At 54.7% G+C, this 13,282-nt stretch overlaps 1 protein-coding gene across 1 annotated transcript; it reads left to right on the forward strand.

Annotated features, from left to right (window-relative positions):
• The first annotated feature begins 5,781 nt into the window (after positions 1 to 5,781).
• On the forward strand, positions 5,782 to 12,594 carry LOC101540099 (group 10 secretory phospholipase A2). Its single transcript, XM_004604328.2, has 4 exons — positions 5,782 to 5,860; positions 7,391 to 7,538; positions 8,730 to 8,836; positions 12,452 to 12,594. Exons 1-4 carry the CDS (start codon positions 5,782 to 5,784, stop codon positions 12,592 to 12,594), a joined length of 477 nt encoding a protein of 158 aa, XP_004604385.1.
• Positions 12,595 to 13,282: the final 688 nt, after the last annotated feature.

The following is a 13,282-nucleotide window of genomic DNA, read 5'->3' on the forward strand; positions in this document are numbered from 1 at the left end:
TCATTGCAGCACTGTTTACAATAGCCAGAATCTGGAAAAAACCCAAGTGCCCGAGAACAGATGACTGGTTGAAGAAACTTTGGTATATCTATACAATGGAATACTATGCAGCTGTTAGAAAAGATGAAGTCATGAACTTTGCATATATAAGTGGGTCAACATGGAAAGTATCATGCTAAGTAAAATGAATCAGAAAGAGAGAGACAGACTTCACTCATCTGTGGAATATAAAATAACAGAGTAGGAGACTAACTCCCAAGAATAGTAGAAATAAGTACCAGGAGGTTGGCTCCATGGCTTGGAAGCTGGCCTCACATGCTGTGGGAAAGACAGCCCAGATAGAGAAGGGAACACCAAGGAAAAAGTGGTTGGAGAACCCGTGCGAGAAGGGAGATGCGTGCTGAAAGTAGACTAGAGACTGGACACGATGGCCACTCAATACCCCTATTGCAAACCACAACACCCAAAAGGAGAGAGAGAACAAGAGGGAATACCCTGCTACAGAGGCAAGGTGGGGTGGGGGATGGGATTGGGGGGTGGGAGGGATACTGGGTTCATTGGTGGTGGAGAATGGGCACTGGTGGAGGGATGGGTCCTTGAACATTGTATGAGGGAAACACAAGCACAAAAATGTGTAAATCTGTAACGGTACCCTCACGGTGATTCACTAATTAAAAAATTAATAAATTTAAAAAAATGAATAGCACTGCAGCACTGTCGTCCCGTTATTCATCAGTTTGCTCGAGCGGGCACCAGTAATGTCTCCATTGTGAGACTTGTTACTATTTTTGGCATATTGAATATGCTACAGGGAGCTCTGCTGTGCGGGCGAGATACTCTCGGTAGCTTGCCAGGCTCTCCGAGAAGGATGAGGGAATTGAACCGGGACGACTGCGTACAAGGCACAAGGCAAACACCTTACCCGCTGTGCTATCGCTCCAGCGCCCCCCCCCCCCCAAGTATTTCCGGGGAACCTCACACAGGCCAAGCAGTATGTTCTACCCTGTTTCATGGTGATCTATGAGTGTTCCAAAGATGTCTCTGGTTAATTTCTAATGTAAAGTGAACTTTCGCCCAGTGAATATGTTGTAAGAACTTTAGTTGTAACCATCTTTAAAACTTTTGAAAATCTGTAGAACTGATGTAATGCTTTTTGAAATAGTACTCCAGGGTAGTTTTGTCATCTTAAATGAGATGATTGGTAACCAGTGTTCAAATTTGGGAGATCATGTTATACTAAGTTCAGCGAAATAAGAGTTTAAACTCGTGGGATAACTATCAGGAAGATAGATGTATGTCTTAAGTCGGAAAGATAATGGATGTGGATATCATCAGTCAGAAAAAGGAAGGGAATCCTGTTAAAGTTGATTATGAAATGGGTTAAGGAAAGTTACAAGACAGAATGAATATAAGAGAAAGTGTAGAAGGTTTGAGGTTGTGTTTTAAGGAAAAGAAACTGTAATCAATCTATATTGTTGTAAAAGCTCTTTAAATATATCTGCAGAATTGTTTTAGTATCCAGACTCCTGTTACAGTGCTCTTAGATAATGGAAAATCAATGTTTTCAACATGGAACTAAATGAATTTTATGTGATGGTCACTGTGCTTCCCTGAATCCTCTACTATGAAGGAGACTCTTTATCCCCACAGGTAACCCATCATCCCATTCAGAAGAGGGATGTGATATCCACTCTAACCATAGCCACGCTGTTTGGAACTGGACTGGCAGGAGCTGGGACTGGTATCAATTCACTCACAACCCAGCGGAGCAGATTCTCATCCCTTCGAGCAGCTACTGATGAGGACCTGGAGAGGATCGAAACCTCCATCAGTCATCTCGAGAAATCCCTGACGTTCCTGTCCGAAGTGGTGTTGCAGAACAGGAGAGGACTGGACTTATTATTGTTGCAACAGGGGAGGATTATGTGCTGCCCTAGGGGAGGAATGCTGTTTTTAATGTTTTTTTTTTTGCAGATCACACAGGAGTGGTCCGAGATTCCATGACTAAGCTCAGAGTAGGATTTAAGATTACTTACTCCCCTTGCTGGGTCCACTGTCAGCTGTATTATTGTTAGTTACTGTTGGCCCTTGCATTTTTAATAGAATCTTGGCTTTGATTAGACAACAAATTCAGCAATTAGAAGCCAAGCCTATACAGGTTCATTATCATTGGCTTGATTTGCAGGACGCTGACACCTCTGTTCAGACTCATACCTCATCTTCCCCCAGTTCTCTACCTTGAAGGATGCCGGGCTCCCAAGGATTTATTCTTGTGGATCAGGTTGCCAGGCAAAGCACTGCAAGGGAGGGCTGATACCCGGATCCGGCTCCCTGTGAGGTATTCCGGTATAGCATAGAGGTTGCTCCAAGACCAGGGACTGATGGGGCCTGTGAGGAGCCCCCTGCATAAGACCCGATCATCCCTTCCCTCCTCTCCCTCCAAAAATGGAGTCTTTGTGTCACAAGGGATACCAGACAATGCCTCCCCTGACAACATTTAATTTAAAACAAAACAGGGGGAGATATAGGGAGCCGTTTTACAAAGCTTGGCTCTTATCCTCTAGTCAAGCGGAGGCTGCTTGGGATTCCTGTGATCTTATCATTTCGCCATTTGTCTCTCACTAGCCAATGCCCATGCCTGATCGGCAATTCTACTACTGTTCCTATGGGGGTCCAAGCATGCATACTATACCACTCCTCCCAGCAGAGAGGTATAAGGATTGTAACTGCAGTAGAATAAACTCTCTCCTTCTCCTTCTGGCTCTGCATCTGTTCATTCGGCTGCGTCCCCTCCTTAGCCCCACGAAGGGTCCTCCCTGCTGGACAGGACGGGACCCCCACAGTCCCCCTACGTTTGATTTTTTTGAATTGATTGTATTTGCAGGGGCCTGGGTGAGTTGGGTGTGTTTGGGGGACAAGATAGGAATTCTTGCTCTAAATGATTCAGATCCCAAGTCTCTTTGGGATTGGGGGGTGGAGGACTCTGAATAGCCCTTTCGGTGCTCTGAAGCTACTCCTGGTTCTGTGCTCAGGCGTGACCCCTGGCCATGGTCAGGGGACCATATGTGGTGTGGGGATCAAATCAAGCTGGGGTCATCAGGATTCCTTACGCCCTGTGCCAGTCTCTGGCCCCTCAGCTTGATGTTAGGAGATAAAAGGGTCTCGCCAAGCTCTCTGCCATTCAGTAGCTGCACAGAGTGAACCGTCACCCACTGTTAGAAGTCCCAGGATCTCGCTCTCTCTCCCTGTCTGTCTCTCTATTTGTCTCCCTGTCTCTCTCTTTCCCTGTCTCTCCGTCTCTCTGTCTCTTTCTCTCCCTGTCTCTGTCTGTTTTTTTTTCTCTCTCCGTTTCTCTGTCTCTGTTTCCCTCTCTCTGTGTCTCTTTGTCTCTCTGTCTCTCTCTTTCCTTGTTTTTTTTTTTGTTTTGTTTTGCTTTTTGGGTCACATCCGGTGATGCATAGGGGTTCCTCCTGGCTCATGCACTCAGGAATTACTCCTGGCAGTGCTCAGGGGACCATGTGGGATGCTGGGAATCGAACCTGGGTCGGCCGAGTGCAAGGCAAACACCCTCCCTGCTGTGCTATTGCTCCAGCCCCTCTCTCCCTGTCTCTGTCTGTCTCTCTCTCTCCCTGTCTCTCTCTGTCTCTGATTCTCTCTCTCCCTGTCTGTTTTTCTATCTCTTTCTCTGTCTCTTTGTCTCCCTGTCTCTCTCTTTCTCCCTATTTCTTTGTCTCTCTTTCTCTTTTTGTCTCCCCGTCTCTCCATCTCTCCCTCTCTCACTCTCTCCCTGTCTCTTCGTCTCTTTCTCCCTGTCTCTCTGTCTCTGTCTCTCTTTTCTTCCAGGATTAAGCAGCATCAAACCAATAAATTCATCCTTTCCTGATCCCGAAACTGTCAAGGAAGGGAGGAACAGTTCCCCATCTGGGGGTTCTCCTAGGGGTCCAGTGATCACATTAACGGACTGTTCTGGAGAGAGGACAGCAGAGGAAGCATGTGCCTCCTGCGCTGCCATGTCAGTTGCAACCCTGGTTCGAATCCGCTGCACCACATATGATCCCCTGAGGGCCACCAGGGGTCCGTTCTGGCCCGGAGCCATAGTCCTTGTGCATTGTGGGGTGTGGCCCCACCAACACCTCCCTCCCCTCCAATAAATAAGAACTTTTTGTTTTGTGGCCACACCTGGCAATGCTCAGTGTCACTCCAGGCTCTGCACTCAGGAATTACCCCCGGCGGTGTGTGGGGGACCATATGGGATGCGAGTGGTAGAACCCGGGTCCGGCCAAAGGTCAAAGTTTTAAATCAGTGAATACAAGAAAACTCCAAGTTACTTCCCTTTAGAGGGTCTGCCTCGACACCTGGACTCCAAAGCTAGCAGGCTCAGATAAAATCTGGGGGTTCAGGCAGGGAAGAGGGGGTGAGTCACATGACCAAGAACAGCTGCTCAGTGATGGGTGATGGGCTTCAGATGTTCGTCCTGGGACAGGTTTTTTGATGAACGGTGACATCCTGGGGCAAACCCGGGGCTGCCATTCATTCCTTCCTCCTGGTAGTTTCATGGGGTGGGGGTGGGGGCTCTGTCTGGCCCCCAGGGACCTCAGCTCAGAAAAAACCCACAAGGGCACTGGAGTACAATGGGAGGGTGCTTTTGTGCTCCTGCGTTTGGTGCCGGCATTGATCCCTAGCACCCTATATAACCTCGGAGTTCGTGATCCCTGAGCTCAGAGCCAGGGGCAAGCAGCCCTGAGCACCACCGGGTGCGGCCCCCAAACTCCCAAGAGAATAAACCCACGGGTCAGAGGGCAACCTTCTTCTTCTTCTTCTTTTTAATTAGTGAATCACCTGACATACTGCTACATACTTACAAACGTTAGTGTTTGCGGCTCAGTCACACAATGATCATCAGTGTTTGCAGTTCAGTCACACAATGATTAGTTACCCATCCCTCCACCCGTGCCCATTCTCCACCACCAATGATCTCAGTATCTCTCCCACCCCGCCCCTCCCTCCCCCCCACCTCTGTGGCGGGGCTTTCCCTTTAGTTCTCCCTCTTTTGGCTGTTGTGGTTTGCAGTAGAGACATTGAGTGGCCATCACCGGGTCTCTAGTCCGTTTTCGGCAGCTCCCAACCTGAGCGGGTCCTCCCAGCACCCTTTACTCGGTAAGGTGCGGCCTTCTTGGGGGGCTTGTCGGGCCTGACCTTCTCACTGGACCCCCACCAGGTGACTCTGGCCAAGTCTTGGTGGCAGGAGGGCTGCAGAGTTGGTCTGCAGGGCCGGCAGGAACCCCAAGTTCCCCCCATTTGAAATGTTGGGTGTTCAGGGGGGGTGCTCCTGGCTTTGTGCTCAGGGGAAACGCGCATGTACGGTGCTGGGGGGCTCTGAGCAGGGGTGACTACCTGGATGCAAGGTGGGCGTGCTGCAGCTCCCCCCAATTAGAGGCCCCCCCCCCCCCGGCGTCCGTGGCTGGAGGGGGCTGCCCGGTGCCCACCTACCTGCTTCCATCTCACCTGGTCACTGGTCGCGGCGCCCTGGACGCGCACGGGGCCGCGGGCGGCTCCGCTCTGGCCCCGCAGAGTCGCGGAATTTGGCCCCTGGGGCCGCCCCCTCCCCCTCCCCCTCCCCACGTCTGGTTCCACCCGACCCGCCCGAGGGCGAGGCCGGTGGCTAGGGGGGCGGGGCGCGAGGGAGGGGGCTCGGCCGGGGCTGGGTGGTTCCGCCGACCCGCCAGGCCGGGCCACACCTGCCGCCCTCCAGAGCCACCGCCGCCCAGGTGCCGGCCAGGAATGCCGCCTCCGCCGCCGGGGCTGCTGCCGCCGCTGCTGCTGCTGCTGTTGCTGGCCCCGGGCCTCGGGTGCCTCGCCGGTGAGTGAGGGGTGGGTGGGCCTACTTGGAGGCCCCCGGCAGCCCCCCGGGCTCCCCCAGGCCTCTCCCCAGTCCCAGAAGCTCCATGTCCTCACCCTCGGCAGAGACTCCGACTTGCCAGCACCCTGGAGACCCCAGAACCCTTCCACGCCGTGACTTCGGTGGCTCATTGTTTCTCAGCTTCCCCCGGAACCCTCTCCCCATTCCAATGCAGCCGTTATCTCAGGCCCTGGAGGGCCTCCCCAGGACACACCCCCGCCCCCACCGCAGCTATCAGCCCCCAAACCCGCAACCTTTGGAGACCTGGTCCAGGGAACCGACTTTGGGTCTGAGATGGATCTTACCCGACCCCCTAGGGTAACACCTGGGCGAAGGGGGCCCAGACCCACCCAGGGCTTAGGAAGACCCTCATGTCATCTTACCCACCTTCGGGTCACTCTCGGCAAGGTCCCCTTGTGGCACTGGCCGTATCTGGGGTGCACAGTACACCCCAGCCTGGCTGAGGAGCGGGGCCCGTGGCGGGCTCACACACAGCCCCTAGCTCAGATGCCCCAGGACGAAGCCAGCACCGGCCACCTTGGACAGACTAACCCTGGGATGACCGACCCCACCTTCGTGCCACAGAGGAAATACCTTCGCTGCCTCGAAACCCGAGGCTGGCCACGGCCTGCCTGGTGCCAGGGGTGTTGGCAAGGCTGTGCCAGGTTCTTAAAGCGCCCGTGTGTATGGTTAGGTGGGAACAAGGAGCCCACGAGCAAGGCAAGCCCCCCACCCTACCCCCGAGCTAGGTCCCTCCCTGGGGTCCGGGTCAGACTAAAGTGCTGCCAGGGGCGGGGAGGGCACACGGGACCTTTCCTGCAAGCGGCTCTGGGTGGGAGATTGGGAATTCCCGGGGCAGAGGCCGGTCCCCCTAAAGAATGATTTGCAGTTGCCAACGGTGGCTCCCTGTGACAAAGAACAATGAATCAGCCCAGAGTGCACATCTGGGGGAGGGGACAGAAGCCAGCACCTGCCACCTTCGGGGGGACTCAGAAAAGCCCACAGTTTGGGGGTGGGGGGGGCGGCATGGGAGGTTCAGATGTAAACTCTGCAAATCCTCAGTCACCTAGAGAGGAAAGTGACATATAGACATGGCTATGTGTCTATCTCTCTGTCCATCTGTATATATGCATGTGTGTGTTTGGTTTGGCGGCCACACCCGTTGGTACTCAGGGCTTGCTTCTGTCTCTGTGCTCAGGATCACTCCTGGCAGAGGTCAGAGGAACCGTGTCCTGGTGGCAGGGCTGGAACTGGGGTTGGCCACATGCCAAGCCCAAGCCTGCCCTGCTGTTCTGCCTTCCCAGCCCCCATGACCCGCATGTTTTGTGTGCGGAAGGCCCGGGTTTGATTCCCAGCAGCACACAGCCCCCCCAAACACCCTCCAGAGACCAGCTGGGCCCCCCAAACGAACAGACATTAATAATCAAGCCCAGGCTTTGGTCCAGGGCCCTCCCAGGCCTTCCGCAGCCTCTAACCTCTGTCCCCGCTCAGCCCCCAGGTCCCACGTCCACCGGCGAGGACTCATCGAGCTCGCGAAGACCATGGGCTGTGTCGGCATCCAGAGCCCTTTGGCCTACGTGAACTACGGCTGCTACTGCGGCCTGGGCGGCCAGGGCCAGCCCCAGGATGAGACTGACTGGTGAGTGCAGGCCCGGATCCAGGCTGGCAGGCCCCGGACCTCCTGGGGCACACGACCCAAGAGGCAAAACTTAGTGCCAGCTGCACCCAAGCCTCCAGTTTGGTCATGGCTCAGAAAGGACCAGCAGAGGTTGAGGACAGGAGAGCTGGTGCCCGGGTCAGGCATTGGCCTTGCATGCAGCTGGCCCTGGTTCAGGGGTCAATGCTAGGGGTCCCTGGAGCACTGAGTCAGGAGTAGCTTCTGAGTCCTGCTAAGGTGTAGTCTAAACATCTCTTCCAAAGAAAAAAGGGTAGGGGCTGGAGCGATAGCACAGTGGGTAGGGCATTTGCCTTGCACGCGGCTGACCCTGGTTCGATTCCCAGCATCCTATAGGGTCCCCCGAGCACCGCCAGGAGTAACCCCTGAGCATCGCCGGGCGTGACCCAAAAAAAGCAAAAAAAAAAAAAAAAAGGAAAAAGGTAGATCAAAGGTAGATCAGATTTATTTATTTTGGGGTTTTGGGCCGTACCCGGCTGTGCTCAAGGATGTGTGCAGGTGGAACTCCAAGGGTCATGGGGGTGGGAGGGGGCTGCTGGTGAGGGTCGGGTGGGGTTTGAAGCTCGGAGTCACAGGATACAGGTTTAACCCATCTCCCTAAGGAGGGGAGGGAGCCTGTTTCTTAGGGGGTGTGACGGGCGCCTGTCGCTCTGGGACACAGGGAGGAGGATGGGGAGGGGGTCTGAACTTCTCCTGGGTGAGGGTGGGGCAGCTTCAGCAGGACTCAGGGACCAGAACTGGGCTGGGGGCACCAGCAGGGGGTGGCCGGCATGGGACACGAGGTTAGGGGGCGCCCTCATCTCACAGGACGGGGGATTCGGCGGGAGGGTGCGTGGGACGCATCCCAACTGGAAGATATTGGTGCAGGAGTGATAGCACAGCGGGGAGGGCACTTGCCTTGCACACGGCCCACCCGGATTCCATCGGGCATCCCCTTGGCTTCCCCGAGCCCACCAGGAGGGACCCAGGAGGGGGTCCCTGAGTGCAGAGCCAGGAGTCAGCCCTGAGCAGTGCCGGGTGTGGCCCTCCCCAAACAAAGAAACCTCCAGAGATGGTGTGTGTGGGGGGGGCTCTGCAGGCGGGGCAGTGTCCTGCCGCTGCAGAGGCTGTGCGGGCAGTGCCCCCCGGCCGCTGACCCTCCCCGCACCCCTGCAGGTGCTGCCAGCGCCACGACTGCTGCTACACGCGGGCTGAGGAGGCCCAGTGCAGCCCGAAGCTGAGCCGCTACCCCTGGCAATGCATCAACGAGACGGTGCAGTGCGGTGAGTCTCGGCCCCACGCCCAGAGACGACGCAGCCCAGAGACGCGGCTCCCGGTGTCCGGTGTCCCAGGGAAAAGTCCCCAGGGGAAGGGCGATGCCGGAAGCTGCCACCTCATCAAGTTCTTTACTGGCGCGGTAGTGGGTAGTGCTCAGGGCTCACTCCTGCAGGGCCCAGGGCGGCTGCGGGCAAGGCAGGCGCCCTGCCCGCTCTGCTCTCCCCAGCCTGTGCCCTCCTGGTTCAGTTGCTTTTCTGGTTTTTTGGTTTTTTTATTTTTTTGGTTCTTGGGTCACACACACCCAGCAATGCACAGGGGTTCCTCCTGGGTCATGCACTCAGGAATTTCTCCTGGCGGTGCTCGGGGGACCCTATGGGATGCTGGGATTCGAACCTGGGTCTGCCGCGTGCAAGGCAAACGCCCTACCTGCTGTGCTATTGCTCCAGCCCCTGGTTCAGTTGCTTTTCTTTTGTTGTTGAGATTCTGTTTTTTAGCTTCGGGGCCACAGCTGGCGATGCTCAGGGCTTAGTCCTGGCGCTGTGTTCAGGAATCGCTCCTGGTGATGTATGAGGCACCCTGTGAAATGCCCGGGATGGCACCCAGGGCGGCTGTGGGCAAGGCCAGCGCCCTACTCGCTGTGCCGTGGCTCTGACCTCTACAGTATTTGACGTGACCAAGGATATTGCACCACAGGAGGGCGAGGTGCAGTGCTGCTCCCCCCCCCCCAGACAGAGCCCTCAGCCTGAGGCCAGATGAGCCCCTGAGCACTGCTGGGTGTGACCCAAGAACTTAAAAAAGAAAACCAGCCAACCAAGAAAGCCCCAAAAATACGTGCCGTGTTTTTGTGGCATTTTATTCTGTTTGCATATTCTCACCTGACTTAAATTACAGGTAGGACACATTTCTCATTTAGGGCCTGACTTAAGTATATTAAAAAGAAGTTTTTTTTAAGTCCATGATAATATTTGCTGGCAGGACTCGACTTAGCCCCATGGGAGCTGTTTGTTTTTCCTTTTTTTTTTTTTTCCTTTTTGAGTCACACCTGGCAATGCTCAGGGGTTACTCCTGGCTCTGCACTGAGGATTCACTCCTGGCAGTGCTCGGGGGACCGTGCACTGGGATGCCAGGGATTGAACGCAGGTTGGCTGTATGCGAGGCAAATGCCCTCCCCACTGTACTATTGCTCCAGTCCCATGGTTTTTCTTTCTTATGCCATTATTAATCTTGGCTCACCCAATGCTGTCGACTTCGTTAGCCGTGGAAGAATGATAAGGCAGAAACACACCCTCCTTCTTCCCAGCTCTGGGATCTTGGACAAGCTACGGATTTCCTGGAGCCTCACTTTCCTCATCTGTCAAATGGGAAAGAAAAAAACAAAAACCCAGGCTCTGGGTTTAAGCAGATCGTTAGAAACAGTGTATGGCTTTCCTATTTTCTCCCAGCAAATATTACTGAGTGTCTACACATGCTATATATATATATTTCCCCTTTTCTTGGGCCACATCCACAGCAGTGCTCAGGAGTTATTCTAAGTTCAGTGGTTTTTTTTTTTTTTTCCTGCTTTTTGGGTCACACCTGCAATGCACAGGGGTTACTCCTGGCTCTGCACTCAGGAATTTCCCTGGCTGTGCTCAGGGGACCATATGGGATGCTGAGATTTGAACCCGGGTCAGCCGCGTGCAAGGCAAACGCCCTACCCGCTGTGCTATCTCTCCAGCCCCAAAGTTCAGTGTTTAAGGATTGCTCCCAGCAGTGCTTGTGGGACCAAGTGGTGCCAGGGATGGAACCCAGGCCTCCTGCAGCCCATTGAACTCTCTCTGGCCTTTGTGCTAGGCTTTTAGAAGACAGGGCATAAGGCTCTGCAGTCTGAAAGGAGATTATTTCTTTCTTTTTTTTTTTTGGGTCACACCCAGCGATGCACAGGGGTCACCACTCCTGGCTCTGCACTTAGGAATTGCCCCTGGCGGTGCTCAGGGGACTCTGTGGGATGCTGGGAATCGAACTTGGGTCAGCCGCATGCAAGGCAAACGCCCTCCCCGCTGTGCTATCGCTCTAGCTCCCCTGAAAGGAGATTTCTAAGATTTCTACTTATTTGTTCATTCACTTGCTTTGTGAGTGTGTGTGTGTGTTGGGGGAGTGACTCCTGGTGGTGGTTGGGGACCATATGCAGTGCAGGGGGTGGGGGGGGGGGGTTGAGCGGGGATCGGCCACAAGCACGAAAAACCCTTGGGGCTGGAGTGATCGTCCATCGGGTAGGGTGCTTGCTTAGCACGCAGCCGACCTGGGTTTGATCCCGGCATCCCACTTGGTCCCCTGAACACCGCCAGGGTTCATTTCTGAGTGCAGAGCTAGGAATACGCTCCGAGCACTGCTGGGTGTGACCCCAAAGGCAAAAAAAAGAAAAGCAAAAAAACAAAAGACAAGTACCTTACCTCCTGAGGTATCTTTCTGACTTTCATATGATTTTTCAGATTTAAATCTGTGTTCATTGTACCTAGACAGTAGAAGAGCGACAGTACAGCGGGAAGGATAGCACAGCATTTGCTTTGTCTGTGGCCAAGCTGGGTTTGATCCCCGGCACCCCGTAGGGTCCCCGAGCACTGCCAGGAGTGATCCCCGAGTGCAGAGCCAGCAGTAAGCTCTGGGTCCTGCTGGAAATAGCTCCAGCCCCCTCCCTTCCCAAGTGAAAACTGGGGAATGGGTTTATTTAGAGTCTAGACGACGGGGCTGGAGCGATAGTACAGCGGGGAGGGCGTTTGCCTTGCACGAGGCTGACCCGGGTTCGATTCCCAGCATCCCATATGGTCCCCCGAGCACTGCCAGGAATGATTCCTGAGTGCAGAGCCAGGAGTAACCCCCGAGCATCGCCGGGTGTGACCCAAAAGGCAAAAAAAAAAAAAATAGAGTATAGACGAGGTCACACGGCTAGGAAGCAGGACAAAGCAGACACCCCACCCCTCACCCCCCACGACGCCCCCCTGTGGTGTGATGGTTCCCAAGAACCCACTGCCTTGTCTAACCAGACTCTACTAGCCTGACTTGGGCTGAGGAGGTGGCTCGGCCGCTGAAAAGCAGGTCTGCCTGCAGGGGGCCCAGGTTCTCCCATCCCCAGTGAAACGTCCCAGGAGCATCTCTGGGTGTGGCCCCCCCAAACCAACCACACGACAGAAGTAGTCTAAAGAGAAGCCAGGAGGTTACAGGGACATTGATTGGTTCCCTGCATGAAAAAATCCTTCCCCTGGCAACTGCAATTCCCTTCAACGCCCCCCTCCCTCCTGGACATGGCCTGACCCCGGGGCCGGCAGCAAGAGTGACCGGCCATGGGGCCGGAGCGATCGTACAACAGGGAGGGCATTTGCCTTGCACACGGCTGACCTGGGTTCGATCCCCGGCATCCCTGAGCACCGCCAGGAGTCATTCCCGAGGGCACAGCCAAGAGTAACCCCTGAATATTGCCAGGTGTGACCCCAAAAGCCAAAAAACAAAAAGAAAGGGTGGCCAGCCTACCAACTCGGCCTGCGGCCTCCCTGCCTCTAGCTCTCCAGGCTTCCGGCTTCCCTCTCGCTTCCCCTCCGTCTCTGCAGCCGCCGCCTCTAACCGAGTCTCCCCCCTCCTTCCAGGACCCTCGGAGAACAAGTGCCAAGAGCTCCTGTGCAAGTGTGACCAGGACTTTGCTCACTGCTTAGCCCAAGCTGTGTATGACATGAAGTACCTCTTCTACCTCCAGTCCTCGTGTGGGGACACGTCGCCCCAGTGTCCCTGACAAGACTCACCTCCCATGTATTTTTGCACCCAGAAATTAAACTCCCTTTTTGGCAACTCACCGGCAGCGCTCAGCCCTATTTGCTGGAGGGAACTGAGGCTCCAGCTTAAAGCTGCCAGCCTGGTGTTTGCTTTCGCCGCCGTCCCGGAACTCCGAGCTGGCGCCTGTCTGGTTTCCTGGTTGATTCGGGTCAAAAGTCTTCCCCCGCCGCGGGCCTGTTTTACCCAATCACAGTGGCATTGATGACGCTGGGGCTGGGTACCACTTTTGAGGGTCAGTTTTCATGGAGAGAGCTGAGCTCAAGTGTTGGCCTCAACCCAGTGTTTCTCCATCTCTTTCTGACTGTGGACAGAAAAGGATTTTCTGACCTGGCTTCCTCTCTGCGGACCCCAGCCCTACTGGTAGGACCCCCTAGTCTATCTAGTCTAGTGCTGTTACACACCCCACCCTTCTGATGATGCTACTTTCACCTGTAAGTCTCCGGATACCCTGGAGAAAGGCTGGATCGGTGACCAAGTGGGATGGAGGGAGATGAACATCTACTGTGCACGTGGCCTTGTTTTATTAGGTTGACGCACTGAACACATCTGCCACACCTCGCCCATGCTGAGGCTGAGGTCTAGGTCTAGTCATATCTGAACCCTGCCTACCCATTGAGCGGTTTACATTTTCCCCCCGACTCCAAAAG

This window comes from Sorex araneus, chromosome 4, assembly GCF_027595985.1.
Source record: "Sorex araneus isolate mSorAra2 chromosome 4, mSorAra2.pri, whole genome shotgun sequence".
NCBI lineage: Eukaryota > Metazoa > Chordata > Mammalia > Eulipotyphla > Soricidae > Sorex > Sorex araneus.

Bases quoted from the DNA above. Each gene is read 5' to 3' on its own strand.
- LOC101540099 (XM_004604328.2), top strand. From the start codon at position 5,782: ATGCCGCCTCCGCCGCCGGGGCTGCTGCCGCCGCTGCTGCTGCTGCTG. The intron at 5,861-7,390 runs GTGAGTGAGGGG...GTCCCCGCTCAG, and splicing joins GGGCCTCGGGTGCCTCGCCG to CCCCCAGGTCCCACGTCCAC. The intron at 8,837-12,451 runs GTGAGTCTCGGC...CCCTCCTTCCAG, and splicing joins CAACGAGACGGTGCAGTGCG to GACCCTCGGAGAACAAGTGC.